Source organism: Gouania willdenowi, chromosome 10, assembly GCF_900634775.1.
Source record: "Gouania willdenowi chromosome 10, fGouWil2.1, whole genome shotgun sequence".
Taxonomy (NCBI): domain Eukaryota; kingdom Metazoa; phylum Chordata; class Actinopteri; order Blenniiformes; family Gobiesocidae; genus Gouania; species Gouania willdenowi.
This window is the reverse complement of record NC_041053.1, coordinates 12,507,401-12,534,805: the sequence shown is the minus strand read 5'-3', so window position 1 is coordinate 12,534,805 and position 27,405 is coordinate 12,507,401. Positions and strand designations below refer to the sequence as shown.

Genomic DNA, 27,405 nt, shown 5'->3' with positions numbered 1-27,405 from the left:
ATCCTGTCATCCACTCAACAATGTTTCTGGTATTTGCTGCTTGGTAATAAGATTTGAAAGTCCCAAACTTCCCATTTGTTTTGTTAATTTTAGATAATTTAGTGAGATTCTTGCTGGTTTATGTTTCCAGATCAATTTAATGAACATTGAATCCCACTGTTTAAAGGTAGTGAGGGGAAAATAAATAGGTAGCTGTGAACAGCTGCCTATTTATTTCTTTTCTGGGACTAAAACTATCACCGCAAACAATTCCAGATTTCATGAATTGCATTGCTCCCCCTGCACAAATTATACTACCTGGGCCAATAGTTGGGCCCATTATACTACCATAATGGGCCCAACTAGGTCCTCTGGCGGGTCAATTTAGGCCCGCAGACCCTATGTTTGACACAGTCCCTCTATCCCATCGTAGGGACCACAGACCGAGTGCACTTGTATGCTAAAGTATTTAAATAGCACACAGAGCGTCCAATCAGAGCAGAGGAGTGAATGAAGGGGGCGGGTCCTGAGGCTTTGTGTGTGTTTGTAGGCTGTGTGTGTTTTCCGACCAGCTGAAAATGGCGGCTCGGTCCGTCGAATAGCTGTAACTTTATCGCAACATCACAAGCACTGCTTGGGTCACAGCCAGCACCGTATACACCATGAGCGAGCCGCTGACAGCGCGGCGGAGGACGGTGTAGTCGCAGCAGTCACCGTGACGTGTCCGTGGAGTTTAACGCACAGGTAACGATAAACCAGCTCTGCTCACAGGCTAATGTTAGCTCCCAGTGACACTCGGACTGGAAATAGAACGACTTCAGGCTCGGTGAAGAAGCTGCTGAAAAACACAGTCAGGAAAACACACTCACAGTGAGACGTGTCTGTGCTTGTGGTCGCTTGTCTTTTTGCTGAAGCTCCGCAAATTAGCGTAAATGTCTTTGTGATGCTAACGTTAGCCCTCCAGCTAACGTTAGCTTCACAGGCTAACAATTCTACCTACATTACTTCCATTTAAAGTGTGTATTTCTTCGTTTTGAATGCACAATTGCCCCCGCACGTTTAATGTGTCGTCTGATAAACTGTTTGTTTTGTGTATCTTACAGACTTGTGTGTGTTTCAGAGATCATGGAGGATCCTCACACTCGGTACAGCAAACGCCTGGTAAGTTACTGCTCCAGCTGTGTACCCTACCCGGGTCACCTGTTCTGTGTTTACAAAGCGGCTAACATGACACAGTGCCCACCATGTGGGTTTTAAGCAGACTTCAGTAATGTAAATGTGAGATTATCCTGTGTGAGTGGTAGTGATGGTTGGCTAAGGCCCGCTTTGCTCTGTTTCTGTCCACTTTACGACTCTTTTACAAACAATGAAGCAGTCTGAAGGCTCTGGGTTCAACAAAGGGTCAAGTCCACTGTCTGCAGGGTTTGGGTCAATTATAATTGTATTTGTGTAATTGATCATTCATTACAAACATAGCATAACTATAATTGTAAATGTAATTTTAAAAATCTGTTGCTTTCGAAATCATAATGAAATTGCAATTGAGTAGAGATAATTGACTTTGTAATTGTAATTGCCATGGAAATTCTACAAAATGTTGTCAGTTATAATTTAACGCAAAACTGGGGGACCATGGTACAGTTCTACACATACTGTATGTAGTTAACAATTATTCAAATATGTGTCATATCAAGCTTTCCCGCAGTTTACCATTAACAAAAACAATTAAATCGAGGGGTATATCCTCAGACACCCACCCCAAAAATATTGGCCCATGACTGATGCAGATGCTTCATTTTTATATGTACGTTAGCAGCAGGAAGTGTATTGTGGCTGCCCGCTTTCCTTGAGGTTTGGGTCAAATGCTGAGAATAAATATCATGTATGAATATGTAATATTGTGTGTATCATTATTAATAAAATAACCTAAGTTTATTGTTATCTTGATAAAAGAGATTTGACCTTTTTTGTCATCTAAAGATTTAATAATAAATGATAAATAACAAGTAACTGGCTAAAAACAATAAAAAAAAATATTGATTGAAAGAAATGTATTTTTCCTCTTCATTTGACGCCCACACATGGTCACAAGTATTATGTCACGATACTAATAATTCAGCTTGTCTACATGTTATTGTGAACACTGCCACTTTATTGTTGCTAGACTAAGGAATATTGGTTTATGTAATGCTACATTTTTAGTGAATGGATGGGGGTGGGGAAGCTAGGATCCATCTGTCTGGCCGAGCAATGCTGGCTGCATAAGGTTAAAGGCAGGAGGGGGAGACGAATTGGGGGGCGGGGGGCAGTGTGCAGCACTGTGCACAGGATTAACCCCAATTGTTTGTTTTCCATTGGTAAGCTGATTTGGTTGAAGGCAGACTAATCTGCACAAAGACACTCCTTGTTTAGTTATTTTTTAAAATCATATCTTGTTTTTTGAGAGATGTGTTTATAGTCTGTTTTCCCGATAATTCAACGTTGGTAGTTAAACCCTGTAGTGTTTGAAACACATTTTTAAAATGTAGTTGATGGTTTTTAGATTCCTACGTTCATGTTAAAATTTTACGTCATTGCTTTTTCAACTTGAAATCCATATTGTGATCACAATTGTTGAAAATGGAAAGACTATTTGTTCTTAAGTAAGAAAAAAATCATAAGAAAATGAATTGGGTAAAAAAAAAAAAAAAAAAAAAAAGTATACAGCCATAAAGTACATTATAATGATACATAGCAAGGCCAGTGAAGTGTCAGATAATGAATAATACAAATATATTTATGTAAATTATTGATCTTTATAATAGTATATATTAGGGGTGTGTATTGCCTGACATCTGGCGATACAATTTGTATCCTGATACATAGCTCACGATACGATATTGAAGTATAAGGCGATTATTGCGATTTTTTTATTTTATTTTTTTAATATATGACTTCAGAAACAACTAATCTTTAAATGTGTACATTTTTATGAGAACGTTGTGTGACATATTTTATTGACATATTTTACACACATAAACATAACATATAATCTGCCTGTGGCTTTTTACCCAACTTTGACTTTAGTGCAACTTAACTGAGGTATATGCCTAGAACAACAAATAAATGCAGAAAGTTAATACTTTCTTTTTAGATTTTATTGAAAAAACACAAGCTGGTCAACATGCCCAGGTTGCAGAGCACTTATTTGTGCAGTTACAATGTCTCCTGCAGTGGAAAAGACTTTCCTGGTTAAATAAAGGTTAAAAAAAAGATATCCATGCGATTTGAATCGATCGAGAATTGCACGACATATCGCGATATATCACTGAATCGATTTTTTTTCAACACCCCTAGTATATATGTATCCAAACATTCTCCAGAGCATCTGAACTCTGAAGCTGGTTATCAACACGTGAACTTAAACCAGGTGTTTCTAAGCTGGATGCGTGCTCGCTCACATAAAAATGGTGAAGTTTGCTTCATCTGATGAATCGCTAACATGGAGAACCCATGCACAGCAACTTACATCACAATTAAGAAACATTTTTTCACAAATATGCAGAATTAAAATCCATAATTCAGGCCTAATGTAACGCTGTAGCAAAAGCAGGAAAAAAGGAATGCAGGTAGACAACTGCAGACTGTTGATGTGTTAACTCTTTAGCTGTTAATTGTTAATGCATTATCACATGAAAGTTGGGCTGGGCGATTTGGCCTATATAAAAAAAAAAATCTCCATTTTTTTTTTTTTTTTAAAGAAAAATTTGAGTTACGATTTGATTTTTTTTTTAATGCACTTAAAAAGAACTGCAGGCATCATATATATTGACAAAAGTGCAACTTTATTGCTGTGATGTTCCTCAAGAGTTAAAATGCATAGAACAATCCCAAAATAAACAGTAAATGAGGTTCTGTCATTCAACAATTTCAAGCTTTATCCCAGGTTTTAGCAAAAATGTAACAGTAACTTCACAGTAGCATAAAGATTAAGAAATCAGATAACTACATATTTTTATAACATAACATTTAGGGCTGGGCGATATGGCCTTTTATAAATACCGTGATATTTTTAGGCCATGTCACGATACACGATATATATCTCGATATTTTGCATTACCCTTGAATTAACACTTTGATGCACAAAATCACACCAGTATGATGATTCTATATGTCTACATTAAAACATTCTTGATCATACTGCATTAATATATGCCAATTTTAAACTTTCATGCAAAAAAGGGGATATCACAACTAAGTCAAAGTTGACATAACTGTATTTATTAAACAGTGAGTGGCTCAAACATAAAATTGTCAACAGAAAGTGCACGTTCTGTGCAAAATTGTCACAGAGACATTTCAAAACAAGACATTAGTGCAGGATGCAACTCACATGGCATTTCAAAACACAAAATTAAAGTGCACTTTTTGTACATAATGCCACTACAATATTTTAAAACAAATAGTGCCCTTTTGTGCATGTTGTCATTAAGATGACATTTCATAAAAAAAAAAAGTCCGCGAGTTTAACGGTATGGTCATTTTCAACACCGCACAGACTACAAGCTGCGATATATCGAGTATATTCGATATATCGCCCAGCTCTAGCCCTAATAACATTACAATAATAAAAAAAAAATAAACTCTTCCCATAGCATCTCAGCATAGAGTGAATAAAACATTAAACATGCCTGTGACACACATATAGCCTACTCAATGGGTAAACAAATGTAAACAAAGAGGGGGCGGGCTCACATCGCGCTACGGTAACCCACAAGGACGAAATGCAAAAAAGACAGGAAAAAAATACATTAAAAAAGAAAAATGAAAACAATTTTTTTTAAACTCAAATTTACAAAATAAAAATAATTTTTATCTACAAATTCAATTAATCGATTAAATCGATTTTTTGCCTAGCCCTAATTTGCATTATACAATGAATGTACAGTATAAGCATTGAGCAACTCTGTTCCAGCAAATGTATAGTGCTAAACAACATCATAGGTTCAGTATTTGTTCTAAGTGGTTCATTTGATTGAATATTTCCTTTACAAGGAAGCAGATATCTTTTATTTGGTAGGTCAGTGCTAAACTAGATTTCCCCTAGGAGTGAGCAACACTACTTACTGTTATCAACCAGCTAACAGCAGAGCATTCATTTAGCTAAGGCGGTGTCAAACATGCTGTTCTGCAGAAACATGGGGACAGACTGAGAGCAGTGCAGGGAACGAGGTGAAAAGGTAGAAGCCTCTTTACTGCTTCATATTTCTGTACTGTCTGTGGCAAGTGTGCTTACTATATTATATAAGGATCATACAGCAGTAAAAAGCTCTGCTGCTAATGACTGAGATCATAGGTCAGGCTCAGGGTAGGAAATTAAAAAAATGTTGGGGGGCAATTTTGGCCCCCGTAGCCTAAAAAATGAGGACATTTTAAAAATCATTAGGGGTCATGGAGAAAAATGTAGTTACAGATTGAAATGCACAGTAGCTTCTAAAAACGCATATAAATGAGAAGCACAGCCTTTCTTTTTAACAGAAGTTTGTAAGTGTTACGGTAGTTATTACAGAAAGAAGACAAATACATGGATTCTTTAGTTCTTAACAGCCTCTAAATATTACACATAACAAAACCTTAAACAGCATTGCAAACAAAAGTATAATAGAAGCTTAATTAACCTGCAGTTTCTAAAGAAATTTAAATAAGATGTATAGAGAATAAAATAAGTGTTTTTTCCCCTCATTTATAATCACATTGTTAAAATAAAAAAAACCAGCACATGAAAACCAAAAACAACCACAATAGAGTTTTTACCATTTACAATATAAACCACTGCTGCTAAATCTTGTTTATTTTATATCTACATAAAGTCATGGTTGCTAAGTATCACTCTAAATTCCTATAATTAAACCAGATCAGGCTTGTACTGGGAGCAGCACTAACTGAATATTTTGGTGTATCACCTCATTATACACAATCACAATAGTTACATTACTGTCTAATGGGACCAACTTTGTCTATGAACACGTCAAATATAATTTAAAATATGTCGTTTCACAAGTCGGGACGAATTAATACAGTAACATTAGTTTTATGCTAATGTTTTGTTCAACGTGATGACGTTAGCTTTTAGCCTTCAACAAGTTTTAAAGACATGTTCGGCCCTCAACTTCTAATAATGCGTCATCGTTTAAGGTGGCACCAAGCTCGACAAAGGTGCAAATTAACCTCTGATGAACCACGGATGCCTTAAAAACAATGGGATTAATGCGCATTAGATTTTTTTATTGGTGCCTCAACGTGATAACTTTGACAGCTATAGTATCAACATTAGTAAATAGAATGTAGAAATGCAAAAATGTGTTATGAAAAGATGGTCACCTGTTTTCTGTTGCAGTATTATTGTCGGCTCAGTGCTCTTTTTCTGAGTTTGCTGCCAGTTATTCAGTTATTTAATCTACAAGGCATCTTTTAGTGTTTTCCATTAAACATGCCTTTATTTATCTTTTCAGCGTACAGGTACGCGGCGTCGCTACCAAGACGACGGCATCTCGGACGACGAAATTGAGGGAAAGCGAACGTTTAACCTGGATGAAAAGTTGGTCAGCGCGAGGTTCGGCTCCGACCTGGTCACACACATGGAAGGCAAGGGTGAGACGTTTAAAACCTGTCCGCAGAAAAAACACGCCAAAGCTATCCATGTACTGTACTTTTTAATGGTATCAATCTCTTTTTAATACATTTTTTTAATTATTATTTTTCATTCAGATTTTACTTTTGAGTACATCCAAAGAGGAGGGCTCAGAGACCCCATTATTTTTGACAAAGCTGAAGGCCTTGGACTACAGTAGGTTATATTTTATATACCCACACAGAATGTATTATTCTGCTCTCTTTTGTAAGACCCAGAGGATACTGCTGCAAACCTTGAGGAGTTATTGTTTACGATCAGTTTTAAAAACAAATGTAAATGTATTTTCTTTCAGAATGCCAGACTCTGATTTCAGTGTGAGTGATGTCAAATTGTTTGTTGGTAAGTTCCTCTTTTATTTCTTCTCATATGCACTTTATCAAGTGTTCAATGGCTAAACTTTAAAGGGATCCTTCAATGGGTCTACAAGTTTAACCTAAACCTTTGAAATGTACTTATTAGAAGATCTATTCTTTTTTTATTGCTTTTTGTGCTCATGTCAAGCAGAAATATTCACAATACATGTCACATGGTCTACAACACACATATATATTTTTTTATACCCAAGTTCTCTACGTTCTGCCCACCCCCCACCCCATGCCACACTTCTCCAAACCCAGACAAAACACTTAAATCTAACTAACTAAATAAATATGGCACAACAACAGTGACATTATAAGTGTAGACAGATACATAAAACAACATCTTCTTAAAGGTGACGTGACACTTAGAAATAGAGATCATTTTTTTTTGCCATTGCTCCAGTTCAATATCTTCTCCCATATCCCTCTCCCAGGCAATTTTAAGGCCATGGAGGTTAGAGGCATTGGTTTTCCTTATGAGATTGTAAAAGGCTGATGGACCGCCTTTTATCAGACGAGGTTTTCAATCATTTTTAAATATCTGTTGTATTTTGGGTACTGGATTTCAAAGCAGAATAGTAGATCTATTAAAAAAAAATGCATTATTATGCACCATATTCATTTAATTGCTTTACAGATTTAGAGCCTGTGTTCCACCATTTTGAAATCATGTGACTGATGATGTCACACGTCCCCACTGTCTGTAAACATCCCATTGCTTTCTATTGGAGTGAAGCATTCAACCTGGTTTTTAGATTATTTAGTAGATTTTTTCAGTCAAAATGCCAACCTGTGCTGCTTTTGTTTGCTCTAAATAATCAGGAAATGTTAAAGATGCCATTGTAAACCTCTTGTTTAACTGGTGCTTCCAGAACATCCCACATCACCCCCATTCTTTCTACTCTGCACTGGCTTGCAGTCAAGTTTTGAATAGACTATAAAATCTTAGTTCTTACTTTCCGAGCGTTACATGGCCAGGCCCCTCAATATATCTCGGACTTGTTGTGCCCCCACACTTCAGGACAGGGTCTTCTAAAGATCCCAAAAACTAAATTTAAAACCCGAGGAGATTTGGCGTTCCAAGCAATGGCAAGGCAAGGCAAGGCAAATTTATTTGTATAGCGCATTTCATACTCAAGGCAACTCAATGTGCTTTACATGATAAAACATTCAATTGTTTAAAATCAATAAGAACATTTAAAATCATCAGTAAAATCAATTAAAATCATCAGTAAAATCAATTAATGGCCCCCAGACTCTGGAATAATTTGCACCAGTCTTTCCAGAAGCTCAACTGTGTGGACACTTTTAAAAAACTATTGAAGACTTTGCTCTTCAGGAAAGTTTTTAGTTAACTGTTACTGGATTTAACATTTTTATTATCCTTTTATGATGCTTCTCCTATTATGTATATGCACCCATGTTTCCATGTTTTATTATGCTATTATGATGTTGCACTTTTATTAAATTCTCCACAGCTCTGTACAGCACTTTGTGATTTTATCTGCGAAAAGCGTTTTATAAATAAATTACTTACTTTACCAAAAGAATATAAACAGTTGATCCGGAAAAAAATCTGACCGTAGGGGGCGACAGTTCCAACTCTGGTTTAGTAGTGGACAATGAAGCAGTAAATGACAGACAGTTGAAGGACTCCCACCAAAAAAGACTTCTATCCTCAGGGTTTGTGTCTCTTCACAGTCCGTGATTACTCACTAACTTCAGCCATCAGAGCGTTGGTTGTGCACTGTTTAAGGGGACATAAAGGTCTACATTGTCTACTACCTAACCACAGAGTTGGAACTGTTGGCCCCTGCAGTCAGATTCTTTTTTGGGGGTCAGCTGTTTTTATTCTTTCTGTAAACAAAAGAGGTTTACATTGACATCTTTAACTTTACCTGGTTATTTAGAGCAACCAAAAGCAGCACAAATTGGTATTTTGAAGGTGAAAAATGATCTGAAAAGGAGGCTGTAAGTTTCACTCTAATAGGAAACAATGGGATGTTTACAGGCAGTGGGGACGTGCAACATCACCAATCACGTGATTCAAGATGGTGGATTACAGGCTCTAGAACTGTAAAGTAGTCCTATTTTTAAAAGTAAATTAAACAAATATGGTACAAAATAATGTGTTTTGTGAGGCAGAGATCTTCTAATAAGTACATTTTAAAGATTTTAGGCCAAACACTGGAGGATCCCTTTAATCTTCTATTAAAACACTGTAGTAGTTTCAGTAAATAGTCCAGCAGGTTATTGAGGAGAGATTGCTACGTATATCTAGGTAGTTTATATGGTGGTGATTTTGTTTAATTTTGTGGTTTCACCATCAGGGAGTCGTCGTATTGTAGACGTCATGGATGTGAAAACTCAGAGAGGCATTGAGATGTCAATGGCTCAGTGGGGACGTTACTATGAGACGCCGCCATCGGAGAGAGAAAAACTCTACAATGTAATCAGTCTGGAGTTCAGTCACACCAGGCTGGAGAATCTGGTGAAGAGGCCGGCCTCGGTGAGAAAAAGCCCCTAATGTCACGCTTGCAGCACTGATTATTTGAATTTAAGTTAAGGTAATCTGCTGCATCTATTTTCATCTTTTCTACCTTTATTTCTACTGCAAGCTTTGGTCCAATATTTATAAAATAATGATTGAATCTATTTACTATCTCCTCCCTATTCTTAATCATACTGTTGTTTTCCATAAATTATGGGGGGTATTGGTTTTCATTATTTTTATTTCTAGTTACACCATTTAATATTTTCCATGTACCTCTTATGTTACTCTAGTTTATTTATAGAATATTTTTTTACACTCTGATCATGTTAATGAGTTTATTTTTATATTTATTTTCAGTTTTTATAGTTCTATTTTTTTAATGAATTCTTTATATAGTGTTCTTTTTTTTTTAAATGTTTTTAATAGTTTTATTGTAATTCTGTCCTAATGTTTGTCATTTACATTGTGTAGGTGGATCTCATTGACTGGGTGGACAACATGTGGCCTCGCCATCTCAAGGAGAGACAGAGAGACTCCACTAATGCAATTGTAGATATGCATTATCCAAAAGTACAAAAGTGAGTGAATCGACAGCTTTAGATTTTTATCCATTCAAAACAACATATTCTTTTACTTGCGTTGTATCTCTTTATATCAGTTTCTTTGATTTCCCTTTGAGTGGTGTAAACTCTGTGCTCTTACCTCTTTCTTAGATACTGTCTCATGAGTGTTCAGGGCTGCTTCACAGATTTCCACATTGACTTTGGGGGTACATCAGTGTGGTATCATGTGCTGTGGGGAGGAAAGGTCAGTGTCAAGATCGCTCCACTTTACAACTGTACGTTTGGAAGTTTTGGCCTGTTTCACTGATAAACAAAGCCTTTTAAACATTTCTTTGTGTGATGTTCACATTATATAAATACAAACCTGATTCATCTGATCAGTTCATCTGTGCGTCACACTATTTTAGATATCTTTTGGTCCATTGGCAGAGTCATCATGAGCTTAGATGTAACTAACCTCTTAAAACTGGCAGTTTTTTCCACTTTGAAATAACATTTGATCACATCAATAAGGTTTTTCTAAATTGATTGCTTTGAATTAAACCCAAGAAGGGCAACTCTGTGTTCTAGAGCCGGACTGATTAATTGGCTCTCGACCAGGCTATCAACATTGGTCAATAGCCTGGTCGATTAATTGGTTGGGTTCCAATATGTAATTAATATATCAACTTTTTGCAAGATTCTGTGGCTCTTTGCTGCCACTTTTGAATGGGCAGTATGATTACAAAATGACAGCACTGTGGGGAGTGCACTAGTTCATTGTTTACAGTTAAATTTAGCCTTTTTTGGTTTATACATGTTTACAGTTTGAGATTTGAGGAACTTTATTTTTTGATTTTGATTTTTTTTTTTTTCATTGTATTCTGGAAATACAGTCCTGGAAAATTTGCTTTTACAAACTTTACACTCCTTATGTTAAGTGTTACTAATTAAAGTTCCTTATTTTATTTAGTAGCTATTTTTTCAGGAAATTTGCTTTGATCTTCTGACATGTTTTGACATCAGCATCAGCAGGAAGACTGACAGTCGGTAGTCGAAGCATCTTTATTATTATTATTCCTGAATAAATGAAACCATAACATAGTATTTCAAAAAAGAAGACAAAATGAACTTGCTGGAGTTATAGTAGTGTTATGCTTCTTTGTCTTGAATCATATTTTGGTAATATAATATTTTGTGTTCATGTAGAGTAAATATTCTTTATATATTTATATTCTTGTTTCATAAACTGCCGATATTTCAACTTTCGAGTCGACTGATATGTCGGATATCGGCTTTTTAAACCCCCCCCCCCCCAATATCTATATCTAATTCGGCCCTAAAAAATCCCATTTCGGTCGGTGTTTGTGTTCTCAATGATTTGTATTGAGATGATGCGTTTCCTTTCTCCTGCAGGTCTTCTGGTTGATTCCTCCCACGCCACAGAACCTGGAGATGTACGAGAACTGGGTTTTATCAGGGAAGCAGGGAGACATCTTCCTTGGAGACAAATGTCACGACTGTCAGAGGATAGAGCTCAAGAAAGGCAACACCTTCATCATCCCGTCAGGTGTTACACTTAAATACTAGAGCCGTGCATTTCTCATTTACGCTCTTAAATCTAACTTAAGACATGTGTCCTGTGTGGTGGTGGTGGTGTTGTTGTTGTAGGGTGGATTCATGCTGTGTACACACCAGAGGACACTTTGGTGTTTGGGGGCAATTTTCTCCACAGTTTTAACATTCCCATGCAGCTCAATATCTACACAATCGAGGATCGCACACGGGTGAGTATGAGTATTTTTCACAGTAATATACTTTAAAGAGTTGGGGTTAAAGAAAACATCTTTCTAAAATACAGTCTTTGGACTACATGTGTCAAACTCAAAGCCCGGGGGCCAAATCTGGCCCTTTAGAGCATTCAATTTGGCCCACTCGAGAAAGTAAAAATGATAGAAAAAACATTAAACATTTGTAAATTACCAACTAGTTCAGTTGTAGGTATCTCAGCCCCTCCAAATACAAAATCCACAATATTTGCAGAGCTCAGTTTTCCAGTTTTTATATCAGATGATTGCAGTCATTTTTAATCTCAAATTGTTGTAAGAACTCTCAATTTTTTGAAAATCTGGCAAATTTTCCTCAAATTATTCCCCAAATTCCTGAAATCAGGAAAATTTAAGTGAGGATTCTGCAAGGACTGATATACTAAAATACTTTATCATTTGGTTGAATTTGCTCTTAGTTGCTTTTGCAACATTGCAAATTTCTGAAGTGACTGTAATGTCTATTTCAGTTTACAAATGTACATTTTACGGTTTGAATATGATCTGCTTTATTTATATTTCACCTATGCACACACGTAAATACTTAATACTTCATAGTCCTTAATTTTCTCATTTTCAATTGATTGTGCTGTTCTCCAGCTGAGATCATTCTTGACCGGCTTTTGGTTGATATGATCAATAAATACTCTGTAGTTCTGACATGTTTTGTTTGTTTTCTTGTGTAGGTTCCACTAAAGTTTCGCTACCCGTTTTATTATGAGATGTGTTGGTATGTCCTGGAGCGATACCTTTATTGTCTGACCAACATCTCCCACCTCACCCCTGAGTTCCAAAAATACTCTCTGGGCCTCGGTAAGTATTAGTTAATTCAGGAGTGGAGTCTCACCTGATGCTCTGTGTTTTATTATAAATGCAATAGTTTATTATTTCCTGTCTGTTTACTCGTCAAAGGTCTGTCCCCGCCTGTCCTCAAAACAACTGATGGGTCCTCTAATGGAGTAGACAGTGATCCTGAAATCAAAGACGTTGAAGTCAAGGAAGATGATGTTGTAAAAGAAGAAGAGCCAGGCCAGGTCCTCTTGTCTCGACATGTCCTGACCCCCTTCGAGCTGGAGGGCCTGTGGAACCTTCTAGGAAAACTTGAGGAGCTGCCCGCCAACAAGAAGTGTGTCCCTGAGGGGATCGGTGATGCAGCAACCCTGCTTTTGGACATGAAGGTGGGTATTTAATTATAGTCTATAACTCATTGTTGACATATTCGCATTGATCTGTGTTTTATTCACCAAGTATTGTGCCCTGTCGGCACTTTGTGATGCTGAATTTGATCATTTGCAATGTTGAATGAATGTGAAATGAAAGCTCACTCACTGCAAACTGAATCGACGAGAACATTAAGTTATCTAGAGACCTCTAATTATGTTTGTTTAGGAAAGTTTGGATGCGACTGGTTTACACTCAATGGCTCTCATTTCCCAACCTTGCGTGAAAACAGGTGCAAACTGAGTGCACGTTTGGTCAAACGACAGGATTCATGAAACATTAGTATTTGAACAATTCCAGTGTACAAATGATCGGGTGTTGATAAATTCGACGGCTACATTCGATCGTCATTAACATGTGACGCCCTCCTGTTTCTGAGGCCCGCCCACTGAGGTCAAACACGAGAACATTTTCAATATTGGCATCCTCACATCTGAGGTGGAGCAAAACAAAGATGTGCTTTTTAAAGTGTGAAAACTGGATTTAAAGGAGCTCATTTAAACGCTATGAAAGAGGATCAGCTACAGAGCAGGTGATGTCTGCCCCCCTGTGTGCGCTGAGAGCAACTTCACAACAGAGATCCTGGAGAGACACACGGAAATATATATAATATCACATTAAATTAAATGAATGATCCAAACCCTTTAAAAAGCCTTAAAAATGAGAAATACTGTTTCTTGTCTGTGTTTAAGGTACATGTTACATTTAAAAGCATGAATGCGGTCCTATTTATTCTGTGCAGCCCACAGAGATGTGCTGTACTGACGAAATAGGACATCATTCTCAAAGACGGCGCATAGCAGCGCTGCGTCCTGTGTGTGTGTGTGTGCGCACCGGGTGAACCTATGTGCTCCTGCTTGGATGGTAGCAGAGTTTGTTAGCGGGGTTATACAGTATAATGTGAAAGGAAAACAAATAAAGGGATAACATTTCATTTTGTTTAATTTGTTTTAATTATCCGTTTAAATCTGTTCTGAATGTGTGTCATGACAGCTGAGGTTTGTTTAATACTTCATCATATTTTGCTATGCTGCACCACAAATCCACTCACTAAAATGTACGTACACGAGCTCAGACCTGATGTGAGATCTGATTGGAGCGTACGCTCACATCAAATTTGATAAATACCGATGGTTGCGTGAATTTGGTTGTACGCCCGTCATACGCTCAGATGTGAATCTACGAACGATTGATAAATGAAGGCCAATGAGTGTTTAACTAGTTTTTTTCTTTACCTTGTCTGTATATGCTATCAAAGGTTATCACTGGCATTAAAAACACTTAACTTTGCTTTTCTGTCATTATTTTTTCTTCAAGGCTGCTTTGAGCGAGCGTGTCAAAGATGACCTCAAACTTTCATACACTGGTGAACCAATTGTCAGTTGGCCCAAAAGGGTGAGAGCTGAATCATTTTGATCTTTTTTTTTTTTTTTTAACAGAGCACTCATTCTAACATTGTGAATTTTTAGCTGGTTGTGGAAGAGTTTGGGAGTAAAAAAAACATAGCTGTGAGTAAATGTCTACCTTGTTTTTCCTTCCGACATTCCTGACGCAGCCGTCATGGTATCGCCCTCCTTCTCCTCCTTCACCGGCTCTTTATCGCCCTCGCTTGGCACCGACTCTTCCCAAAACGCTCAGTCAGATGCCGAGCAAACGTTCCATCTCTGCCCTGAGGCGTAAGCGGGTGCGGTGTAAGCGCTGCGCTGGCTGCCGCAGGAAGGAGTGTGGCACGTGTCACGCCTGCCAAGACATGAGGAAGTTTGGTGGAACTGGACGAATGAAGAAAGGATGCATGCTGCGACAGTGTCTGCTGGTAAGATCATCAACCATCTCAATGTTTTTTAAAAAAAAAAATTAATTATGGTTTTCTCTCTTCTTTCCCCTGTTTTTTTTTTAGCCTGCCTTGCCGAACACGGCGCGTTGTGCCATATGTTTAGTGGGAGAGTCGCATGGATCAAATAAGCGCAGACTTGCCCTCATGGAGTGTGTAATCTGTTCAGAAATTGCACATCGTCAATGCATTAAGGCAAGTGTTTGGCCGTGTTCGAAATGTCATACTAACTTACACTAAGTGTGACGTAAACGCGCCACATTCTCATTTTTACATTAGATAGTATGGAAAGATTGAGTATGCGAGAAATACCCGGATGTATACTATATGAGGCCATTTTTAGTTGGCATGCCCCATTTCTTCTTGTCTTCATTAGTTTTTTTTTAACGCTTTCGTAAATAGGGCTCTTGTTTTGAAGTTAACTGGATGCTTTGTCAGTAGCACAGTGGAGGTTCTCTGAAAATCTTTGTTTCCGGGAGTTTTATGGATCAAATGACCACATGTCAATATTCTACTTGGTCACTTTCTCGCTTATATATATGCTTTCAGAACTTTCAAAGGTTTGAGAATCAACGGAGATATTTGGCCTCAGTGAGATTCTGGTTTTTGTCATTGTAGGTTCCAAATGCATTTTTGGAAACCTGGAAGTATACTTCAGTATGAATGGTCATTATCCTAATCCTTACTAATAGTATATAGTAGACAGTATGACAGTATATAATTATTGAGTTTGTAGTGTATAGTTCAAAGTGTGTCATTTCGAGCACAGCCTTTGTCTTTTGTATAAATGGCAACAACGTAGCAGACTAGTCTTTTGTGATTGTTGGTTTGTATCGTCTTTAACTCTTTGCTTTTTGTTTTGTTTTATCACAGGAACCTGGTCAGGGAAAGATGAACAAAGAATTGCCCAGCTGCTGGGAATGTCCCAAATGTTACCAAGCAAAGAGTTCCGACTCAGAGGTATTAAAATGACATTTATTAGTTTTACAAAGGCCTAGGTTTTAAAATCATCTCATCTTTTTTACAAGCTTTTTTTCTTTTCTTTTTTTTTTTTACATGAATATTTTTGTTTCATCACATCAGTCTTCCAGTGACGAGGAAAGTGGCGATTCCGAGCCTTCATCCACCACACAACCATCTTCCAAACTCTCATATCCTCCAGGCATGAGCAACGGCAGCCAACAGAGGAGACACGCAAGGCCCCCGGGTCGATCCACAGCGCCGCCGCCATCTCAGAATCTGCTGCTGCAGCATCAACAGAGCCGCAAACGAGCGAGTGAGCTGGAGCTCCGGCTTAAAAAGAAGGTAGGGCTTAATGTGCTTTTTGGATATCATAGTTTTAATTTGGGATGTCCTGATCACAGCAGCTGTATGAGACCAGGGCTGATATTCACACAATTTCAAGTATCTGCGATTGGGAAATTTGTTTAAAAAAAAAAAAAAACATTCAAAAGGATTCAAAAACTCTTTAGCCTTAAGGAATAATAAAATGGAGCTTTCAGCTTCTTTTTTAACATCCTGTGGTGCCATTGTTTACTTTTTTCTCTGTAAAATCCAAAAAACTTTTTACATATCTACTAACTCATGATTTAATAAGTTCAGGCAGAAGCAGGATCAGCAAATTCTCAAACTTTAAAATGAGATCCATATCATGGTACCGACAACGATGATAGAAACATCCCAAGTTTAAACTGTGCAAAGCTCATTATAGTTAATGCAGAATGTGTGCAAATGTAGCTGAAGTAGAGCGTATTTGGTTTTTAATGGTCTTGTTCTTTTTCATGGTAACATGCAGATTAGACTGGAGCGGAGCAAACTTCTAACAGTAAGCTTTGAATTTCTTCTGAATGCAAACATTGAGATGTTATGGTCAGATGTGAATGTTAGTAAAATATTTGCCATTAAATGGTACCTGTAGTAAAAATGTGTTTAATGTATTACTAACATACAAAATATGTGAATCTTTTTATTAAAGCAACACTGTAACTTTTGGCCACTAGGGGCGCTAGACCTGTAACTTTCACGTCAAGCGCCCCTAGTGGCCACAAGCGCCGCAGCACTGTCTCAAAAATCAACAGTCAGTCAGTCGGGCCATCCTCCCTTGTCTTTTGATTGTGTATGCAGACAGTAGTTGACCTGTTGTTTGAAGAGAGATCATCGATTCATTCATTAAAGAAAAGTAAAGTTAGTTTTATGTAAGTAGGAATTTGTCACTTGTGCGAAATGCCTGAGGTGCGTTCACACCGAACGTGACTGAAGTGACTGAAGCGATTCGATTACATTCAATGTAAATGACGACACCTCTAGTTATCCCCCCTCAAGCGACGTGACTTAAGTGATTTGAGCGACTAGGTGAAGCGCAACCTTGTCGTTCAAAGTTGAAAAATTGGAACTTTTTAAGCGACTTCAAGCAACAACTAGTGTTGTGGTAGTCGAGAACCGGACTGGAGACCAAATTTTAAAGGTCTCGTCTCGGACTCCGAAGCATTTTGACTCGGTCTTGTCTCGGACTCGGGCTGCCCGGACTCGGGATTTTCCGTCAAGACCGTTCGAGACCAGCACTAATTCCTGCTATTTTTAAACTTTTTTTTATAATGTGATAACACGGAGAAGAACAGGATGAAACGATCTTTTATTCATTCTTTAATCCACCCCGTATAATGACCGCAACCTTCCTTTATGTGACTGAGTGACCTGTGTGTGTGTGTGTGTGTGTGTGTGTGTGTGTGTCTGTCTGTGTCTGTCTGGCTACGGTGTCAGTTTGGACCACGGAGCGCAAGGGAGATATGAACTAATCACCAGTAATAAATATTATCTCCCTGGTAAAGACAGTAGCTCTAACAACTGGTAAAATGATAAACTGATGAAATTACAGCCTGTGAATGCAGTACAGGGGACGCATTTACTCCAACTCTGGGTCCTAGTGCCAGCCGGCCGGTGAAGCATGTTCCATTTACCATGTTTACCGAGGTCCGTGTGTGTTTAATAAGTCCGTGTGTCCGTGTGAAAGTCTGCATGTTTATGCCTCTGTCCATCCACTCTTTTCATTATATCCATGTCTTTTAAGGCTTTTATTACAAAGTGTCGGCTGTAATCCGGGCCGCCGCCATCTTGGATTATGTAGTCACCAGCGCGTCATCGCCGCAAGTTGCACATGCGCAGAATGACTCAAATAACTGTAAAGAGGTCTTATATTAGTCTATTTTATTTTTAAAGTGGTGTTTTTTTGTCTTTAGACTCCAATTACATTTATGTATATAATTTGTTCCCCACAATGTAAACAGGTTCACAATATAATTATTTTTTATAGTTTCTGTTTCCACTGTATCTAGAATAATAATAATAATAGTGACCTGTTGACCTGCACAACTCAAAGAATCAGAATCGAGAATCATTATTTCTTGGCAGAAATGCTTTTAAACACTTACTGTACATTCAGCTGACATAAAAATCTTGTTTTCAAATATGTAGAATAATTGTGAATTTATCAGTAGCAGTAGTAGTTTTAATATTTTAGTAAATTTTTTGCAGGCACCTTTTTTGTCTGTCAAATCTATTTAAAATAAACTAAAATTAAAGAGAGAATGTTATTTAACTGTCGAACCTTGTCATAATTTTATTTTTTAATATATTTTTTTAAATTGAAAAAGAAAATGTTTATGGTCTCGGTCTCGCTCTCGGTCTCAGCTTGTCTCGGTCTTGGTCTTGACTCGGTCTCGGCTCCCGAAAGTCTTGGTCTTGTCTTGGTCTCGGTGCATTCTGGTCTCGGGCAAGTCTTGGTCTCGGATAGTGTGGTCTTGAACACAACACTAGCAACAACTCTCCTGTCCTTCACTGTCTGTAAAGCCGAGGCTGCGTTCCCTCCCGCTACAATACAAATGGCTGCAGCAGAGGGCTGTTCTACACTTCCTCAATTTATCAGGGAAAAATTAAAGTTGTAGCTTCTTGAATAAGCCTACATTCTGAGTGAACTCATCCTTTAGTAACTCTGTAAGTTGATCATTTAAACCTTAAAAGCGGAGCTGTCTATCATAAGTGCTGTAAACATACGGCCGGGGAAGAAGGAAAAGAAGCGATCAGACCTCTCTCTCCTCTGTCACTGCTTCTACACACACACACACACACAACACTGTTTCCTGGTCGTCGCGTCAGTGGAGCGATAGTGATGGAGTGACCAAAAAATGAAAAATAGTAGCAAAAGCCCTAGCTCCATCAGTATATCAGAGCTTGTTTTCACGTGACTGCCGTAAAGTGAAATGTTCTCCAGACATTCTCCAGGTCACATGACCTGGCCAACGACCGTCCGTCTTTTCCAAACTCACATGGGTGGTATTTCAAGAGGGAAGTTCTGCTCGGAGCATTGATACTGGCAAGCGCTGTATATTAGCCTGAGGAATCATTTAAAATAACTCGCATGTGTCAACTATTTAGGTCACAAAGTCCGCGGTGTGGCTTTAAAAAAGAAATTAAAAGGACTTTTTAGAAAGATTTTCCACCTTTGTGCATAAACTTTGGAGAGCCATAATTTTTGCATATCACCGAATTTTGTCCGAACTGAAACGTTTTAAGTGTGTATCTTGTACCGATATTATGGAGCCAATGTCAGGATAACTCTCAGTTAGTGACGTTATTTGGCTTAGAGTCGGGGTGTGAAAAAATATTGATTTTACGATATATCGTGATTTTTTTTGGGTGCCAATCTTTATCCTTAATGTTCTCACTTACAGTTGTTACAATGTTGTCATTATGTTGTCATGGTTACTTTGAGACTTCTACACAGTAGGTTCAGTGAAAATAAACTTGTTGCACTTTATTTTATGGTGGCAGTGTGTAACACTGTATTTTCTTTTTTTTAGTAAAAATGCAAAAATACTAATAATAGATAATAAATAGGATGTTTTGAAGCAAATAGTTTTCACTCACCTTGTCTTCTGAATGATCAATATCTTCTGATGAACATATACAGCAACTTGATTTTTCATCTCTACGCTTAATTTTGATATTAACTGGGTAGAATATCGCGATATATCATGATATCGCGATAATATCGTATCGTATTGCACCATCCTAACGCACCTATAGCTTAGGGACGCAAAAGAATTGTTTCTGCAGGATTTTTCTCTCTTTGTTATAGCAACCATTTGCTTTACACTCTATTGTTCAGAAACTGTAGACCAACTGGCTGGTTGCCTAGCAACAGCTAACAGGAATCAACAAAAGTGCTTCATATCCTGTCCAAAATAGTGTCTCTCCATAGTTTATGCCCCAAGGTATAAAATTGTCCTAAAAAGTCCTTAAATTTCCTTTTTTTTTATAAGAAGGTTCACATACAGTATGTTGTTTATTAGTAACACATTAAACACATGTTTTGTTATATACATTTTCACTACAGGTACCTTTTAATCATTTTACGAAATTTTTGGTAGTTTTAAAGCACAGAGCTTTTGACACGATTTCTTGTATTTTTTTTCTCATCAGAAACAGTCGACCCTTAATCGTGCTTCCAGACTTCTGAGCTCCAAAATGCTCGCCAGGTTTCACTCTTCAACAAGTCGATCACCTCAGGGTAGGGGGCGGGGCTCCTCCTGGCCCAATGGCTCATCTCTGCGCTGCAGTCCAGGATCAGGATCAGCTGGGTCCCTCCAGCAGCAGCAGCAGTCCTCAGGTCCACTACATGAACCCAAAGGAGAACCTCACAGAGTCCGAGGACGAGGCGTGCGGCTGCGAGGAGGCGGAGCAGGAAGAGGAATCACTGGAGGAAAAAGCCATAAAGACTTGAAGGAAGAGGAGAGTGATGACAGTAGCAGCAGCAGCAGCAGCAGCTCTAGCAGCAGCACCAGCAACAGCAGCGACAGCGACAAGGATGACGAGGAGCAGCAGGGAGGGCAGAACGGAGTGGGGGTGGGCGTAGGGGGTGGAGACAAGGAGAACCAACCACAGCTGAGGAAAGGACCCATGGCTCAGCTGAAAGAGGAAAAGATGGACGTTCACAGTAACGCTGTGGAGGAGGACCCCGATGACACCACGGAGCACGACGCTCCCCCAGTGGACAGAGTGACTCTACAAAGGCCCACCAGGGCCCCCCAGGACCAATCAGCCATCGTCCCCAAACTAGAGGCCGTTGCTCCTCAAATGGCCACCAACCACCAGCGAGCCAAGGTGCTTCCCAGACCCCCCATCAGAAACCTCAGCGGTATTCCTGATCAGCGCTCGCACAAGTTCACCCCCCCGCACACCCGCAGTGGAAGCTCCTACTCTCACCCCCCCCACCCAGAAAAACTGAGCCTCAGTAGGGCGGCAAAACTCACCAACGGCGCGTCCTCGTCCTCTGCGCCTGAGCTGCCCCATCAGCGTGTCCCACTGTCTGCTCTGCAGGAGGGAGGGGCTGATGCAGACAGGGACGGGGCTGGGGGGGGGCTTGGCTGCGACAGGGAGGTGTGGGTGTCCGTCTTCCGCTACTTGAGTCGAGCAGACCTCTGCGTGTGCATGGCCGTGTGCAAAAACTGGTACAAATGGTAAGAGTTTTTAGAATCGACACAAACTTACACACATGCACAGGAAGTACAGTTAGTACAGGCAGTGTGAGGAAAGATATGCAGAAATATAAAACACATATCAAAGAGCACGTGTATGTGTGTATACAAACTATTACATTTTTTAATTACAACTTTGTCTTCAATTATTCATGTTCAATTACAATTTGATTAAGATAACAGTGACCAATCGCAATTAAAACTACAATTATTATTTATTTTCCGCCTGAAAGTCAATTACAATTATGTTCTCAATTAATAAAGTTCAAATTCAATTAATCATAGTTACGGAGCCTGATTTCAAGAAGAAAAAAATAAAAGAAATAACCCAAGGAAACGTAACCTTCCACTTGTGTTAGCTTTCTGTTAGCATCTCTTATAGCGGGTCAGTTTGGACCCATGACTTAATTCAGCTGTAAATTACACTACAAAATACTATTTATCATCGAATTTGTTTTCATCTGTTGGTTACCTTGTTAAACTTTGTAATCAATGAAAATGTTCTTGGTGTGGGCGTGTGAGCCTTTTTTCTCTCAGTATAGCCCTCGATTTCAATTTATTTTTTTCAAAATAGGCAGTGTGATGATAGCAGACTTTTTCAATTACTATTATGCATCCATGAAAATTTTATTGATATTTTTATTGTGGGTGTCTGAGCCTTATTTTGTCAGAATAACCCTCGATATAAATTATTTTAAAATGGTAAAATGATCCTCGAAAGGATTGACGGATGTATGAAAACTTGAGTATTAAACACATTTTAATAATTAACTACGTATGTGTAAGCAATAGAACTGTAACGTAGTTCCCCAGTTTTGCATTTAATTAAAATAGTACAGTGCCCATCGGAAGTATGTATTCATATAGTGTGAGCTTAAGTAGAGTTGTTAATTATGGCCAAATAGTATGTGTTTGAAGGTTGGATGTACAAAGAGTTGTACATACTCTGTACTCTGTTATAAAGGGGTTTATTTGTGGGTGCAAAGTAAAATAGCGTGTACGATTTCCCTGGTTGATAAGTAAAGTTTGCACCATGTTTGCTGGACCTAATTAAATGGATAATAAATGTCATCCCCTGTCCTTAGACCCTCCCTCTAAAAAAAAAAAAAAACTCAAAAAACCCAGTGGGAGAAATTAATTACACACAAACACGTCATGTACATCCAAGGTGTGCATTAGGTTATGAACACGTAGTGAAAATATCAGCGTTTATAATGCTGTGTTCATGGAGAAATGTGCATGTTTACACAGACTTTTGCAGGCATGTGTTAACAGAACAGAGCCAGAGAATATCCAGACCCCCCCCCCCCCAATGTACGGTCTAACTTGCGTTCAAGATAAATTGAAAATAAACGTTTTTCAACACCATATAAGTCCAAAATAATGGATGCTCAAACTCGGGCCTCGCGCATGCTGTTAAAGTTTCAGCTCGATCAAATACCGCGTCAGGCACACACACACACACACACACTTAGACGTTCCTTGCTTTTATAGATTGTAAATGACAATTTTTTTATAGAATTTCTTTTCAATTCAAATTGCTAAGTCAATTACCTGAACTCAGTTGCACTAAAATCACTACTACAACTGAAACATTTTTCCATTACAAGTATAATTATAATCATAACTATAATGATCACATTTATTACACAATTACAATTATAAATGTCCTGAACCCTGGATAAAAGCATTGCAGAAATATAAAATGCATATCAAGAGCATGTGTGTGCGTGTGTATATAAACCTGTGTTGAGTTACAAGCAGGCATATATATGTATATATAAGGGCACATTTGGAAAGGTTCTACGGGTCCAATGCAGTCACATGGCTTTTTGTCCACAGGTGTTTAGACAAGAGGCTTTGGGCTCAGATCGACCTGAGCGTTAAGCGCACCGTCACTCCTCAGGCGCTCACAGGCATCATCAAGAGACAGCCGGTTACTCTGGACCTCTCTTGGACCAACATCTCCAAAAAACAGCTGACGTGGCTCATCGGCCGACTCCCTGGTACAAACCCCCCCCCCCCCACACTTTAAAACACACATGTTGTCTGGACCAGTGGTTCTCTAACTTTTTGGGCTCCAGTACCCCTACTCCCATTTCTGAATCAAAGTACCCCCTTTGTCAGACTACAACATTTTGCTTAGAATTCTATGAAAAAACAACTATAGAGCATAATGATGAAATGAATGAATCAGTCTGTCCCAGAGCAGTGTGGCTACAATAGTAGCTTACCACCACTAAGTGTGGAGTGAAAGAATAATCCCTTAATTCTGTACGACTTTGAGTTCCCAAAAATGCGCCATATAAAAGTGATGTATTATTATTATTATTATAACACACTTTTTAAAGAATCTCATTTTGTAAATATGTGGAAAGAAACACTATTTAGTGCAGTTGTTTGCAACCTTTTTTGGTCATGACCCCATTTTGATGTCAAGGATTTCTGATGACGCCAAAGACATTTTTGCTCTAGAATTAGTTTTTAATCATGTTTGAACTCAGATATATATATCTGAGCTCAAACATGATTAATATATATAGATATTACTGCATTTTAGTTTAATTAGACTTGCAAAGTGAAAGTATAGAAATAGTTGTTAGTCTGTTTTAATTTTTTTTTAAATTCAAAAATCTATTTTAATTTTCCCTAAATTTCAGGCAACCCCATTTAAACTCCAGGTGACCCCATATGGGGCTCCGTCCCCAAGGTTGGAAAACACTGATTTATCATTTTCAGTCATTTCACCCCTGGGGTGGGACCAATACTGACACTTTGTTTATTTATTTCTCTCTCTCGCTCTCGCGCTCTCTCGCTCTCCCTCTCTCACGTACCCCCATTTGAGAAACACATGTTGTCTAGACCGTATCACACACTGGATCTATTTGTTCTGCAGGTTTGAGGGATCTGATGGTGGCAGGTTGTTCTTGGTCATCAATATCAGCTCTGTGCTCCTCTGGGTGTCCTCTGCTCCGCTCTCTGGACCTGAGATACGCAGACGGCATCAAAGACGCTCAGATCAGGGATCTAGTCATCCCTCCTGGTGAGGAAACATTTGAGTGTTTAAATCACTTTGTTTTAATTTGATTTGATTCAATTTTGATAACAAAAATGAACACAACTTTTTTTAAAGTGTATTTTACAGCTGATTTAGGACCTGTTATCTTATGAGATGCTAACAGAAAGCTAATATAAGAGGAAATTTAACTTTTATTAGGTTATTTGTTTCAGGCTCAGTAATTGTAATTGAAAAATGTAATTGACCCCAACCCTGCCTGGTACCACTTACTGACACACAAAAGCTTTTTTGTTGTCCATGCGTGCAGTGACCCAAAGTTATTTTAGTCTCATAAGTTCTAAGTTTCAGGCCTTTTCAATAAATCTCTTCATTTCTTCCAACTCTCTGATTGCAGGTTGCGACAATCGCAGTCAGTTGCGTGCCTTGAGGTGTTTGAGAGTCGCCGGTCTGGACATCAGCGATGCCACTTTGCGTCTGGTGATCCGTCACATGCCACATTTAACCAAACTGGATCTGTCCCACTGCAACAGCCTTAACGACCACTCCGTCAACCTGCTGACAGCGGTGGGCTCGTCCACCAGGAACACGCTTTCAGAGCTCAACCTGGGAGGTGAGAGAGTGAGGAGCTCATGTAGCTCGGTGGTTCTCTACTTTTTAAGCCCCTCGACCCCCAAAATAAAGGTTCCAGAGACCCAAGGACCACCACTGTAGCTGAAGGTGGTTAAACACATGACTGTTCTTCAATGTTCATGTCTGTGGAGACAGGGTCATCTATAAGGAGGAATAAAGGGGAGATATTTTTGGGGTCATTTCATAAAGTTAGCAAAATGATGGTCCATTGTTCTATCAATCTGTGATAACCACATTTATTTATTTATTCATCTGAATAATATCCACTGTTATCCAGGAAGTTTATTATTATTTGCTCCATTGTATATAGTGATCTTAAAGATATAAATACATGTTTTAAACAGAAATAAAAATGGGTTAAAAGCGATCAAAAATGGTGGAAACGGTGGTGAAATGGTATTTTAAAAACCACTGAAATTGGTTAAAAGTTGCAAATTAGAGGAGCCAAAAACAGGCAGATAAAGTGGTAAAAAGGGTTCAAAGTGTCAATATTGGAACAATTAGTTGGAAAAATTTGTTTCAACTGGCAAATAATGGGCATGACAAATCTTGAATGTGGTTAAATTGGCAAAAAAATAAGCATTAAATATGGTGAAAAGCTGTTAAACATGACAATAATGGGTTAAAGCTGGGCAATATGAACCAAACCTCAACATTTTTAACCCAATAAAATCTTAGTAGAAAGACAATTCTGGGTTAAATTTGCTGATGAAAAATGCCACACAGGCACATTTACAGCTGCACAATATTTGGCACTTTTGGCTTTTTCTCCTATAAGGGACAGCACATGTGAGTGAGTTCTGTAGTGTGGCTTGTTTAAGGGAAATTCTGGGTTAGGAAAAGCTGTCCTGAGATGTAGTGAAAGCAGTGACTCCTAAAATGTGTATTTGAATACAAAACAATAGACACAATATATATCGATATATGCGATATTGTCATTTTCTGTCTTGCCAAAATAGAAAACTCAGTATATCTTGAATCTCGATATATATCGCCCAGTTCTATAATGGGTCAACATATGTAACATTAGGTGGGGAAAGGGTTTATAAGTGCTGAAAATGTCTTGAAAGTGGGAAAAAAGTGTGCAGAAAAGGTGGAGAAGTGGCAGAAATGGGAGTAATGTAGCAAAAATGCATTAAAAGGAGCAAAAATATGGCAAGAAAACTTAATCAAAATAGGTAGAAATATGGCAAGTTTTTTGAAGGCTTCTGGTGACCCCAAGGTTGAGAACCCCTGGTGTAGCTGACACTGTGAGGATGTGTTCTGTGTGTTCCAGGCTGCAGTAAGCTGACAGACGCGTGTCTGAAGTATCTGCGTCGCTTGTCGTGCATCTCTGTGCTGGACCTGCGAGGCTGTAAGGGCGTGTCACGTAAGGCGTGTGAGGCCTTCATCACGGAGCTGTCTGTCAACGCACTCTACTGCCTATCAGATGAAACGCTGATCCAGAGGATATCCTAGGATCAATGATGACACGGAGACTCAAAGGCACTCACATGCACCCGTGTCACCTTAAAGTGGGTGTGGCATCTTAACTGAAAGGAGCTAAAGCTACATTTTCTATGCCTCATTTCTTCATGAACCGGTAAAGAGACTCAGGAGCAATTTGTTTTGTTTTCCTTTGGGTATTTTTGGGGAATTGAAATTGTGTTGAAAAAGCACACGTTTGCCAACAGAAAGAGAGCACAGGCTTCTAATGAGCTGTGTTTGATGGTTCATCCTGTGGATAGACACGTCCTCTACTTCCTCTTTCTCTGAGCAGACGCCACTTTCAACGTCTGCCTCTGAGGAAGAGAAAAGCAAAGACTTGACATTTTTCCTCTTTGTTCTCTTGGGCCGTGACGGAACATTTCACTTCAGCTTCATTTATTTGCTCCAAGCAGATCGGATTTGTCAGGGAGAAAATGTTGGGGGAGGGGTTTATGTTAACTTATGCGTTGTGCACAGCAGCTTTTTTGTGTTAAGATTTTTTTTAAATAGACAAAGTTGAATAACTTTGATATAAAGATGAGAGAAATTAGCCACTGGAACAGCTTGTGTTTATCAGGTGGACACTTTAGCTTTGAAAGTCAAGTCGTCCAGGTTCTTAAAGTACGTGAACGACTAAAAAGTGTGCAGGACAAAGAAAGGAGTGCGAGTTGGCAATCACCATGGCAACGGGATCTCGCTCCAAAAAGGAAGTGTCAGCTAAAAGGTGCATTTCTAATCAACTGTTCAGGTGCTATTATTTCCCAACGTCTCATTTTGTTTTCATTTTTGTACAGAGAATCCTTTAGAGTAAAAAAAAAAAAAAAAAAAAAA

At 38.6% G+C, this 27,405-nt stretch overlaps 1 protein-coding gene across 4 annotated transcripts; it reads left to right on the top strand.

The window, feature by feature from the left end:
* The first annotated feature begins 490 nt into the window (after positions 1–490).
* On the top strand, positions 491–27,405 carry kdm2ab (lysine (K)-specific demethylase 2Ab). Of its 4 annotated transcripts, none has more exons than XM_028459750.1 (23): positions 491–723; positions 1,100–1,140; positions 6,471–6,609; positions 6,727–6,805; positions 6,945–6,991; positions 9,342–9,520; positions 9,977–10,083; positions 10,219–10,312; positions 11,464–11,617; positions 11,719–11,834; positions 12,560–12,686; positions 12,786–13,051; positions 14,412–14,489; positions 14,650–14,907; positions 14,992–15,120; positions 15,799–15,885; positions 16,009–16,230; positions 16,721–16,750; positions 20,404–21,440; positions 23,301–23,464; positions 24,355–24,501; positions 24,872–25,087; positions 26,384–27,405. In XM_028459750.1, the coding sequence occupies exons 2-23, from the start codon at positions 1,105–1,107 to the stop codon at positions 26,563–26,565; spliced, it is 3,894 nt and encodes a 1,297-aa protein (XP_028315551.1). In that variant the 5' UTR covers positions 491–723; positions 1,100–1,104; the 3' UTR covers positions 26,566–27,405. The 4 variants fall into 4 exon arrangements, with proteins under 4 accessions (XP_028315551.1, XP_028315552.1, XP_028315554.1 ...); XM_028459751.1 differs by having other exon boundaries at positions 1,083–1,140; XM_028459753.1 differs by lacking the exon at positions 491–723 and adding an exon at positions 734–995.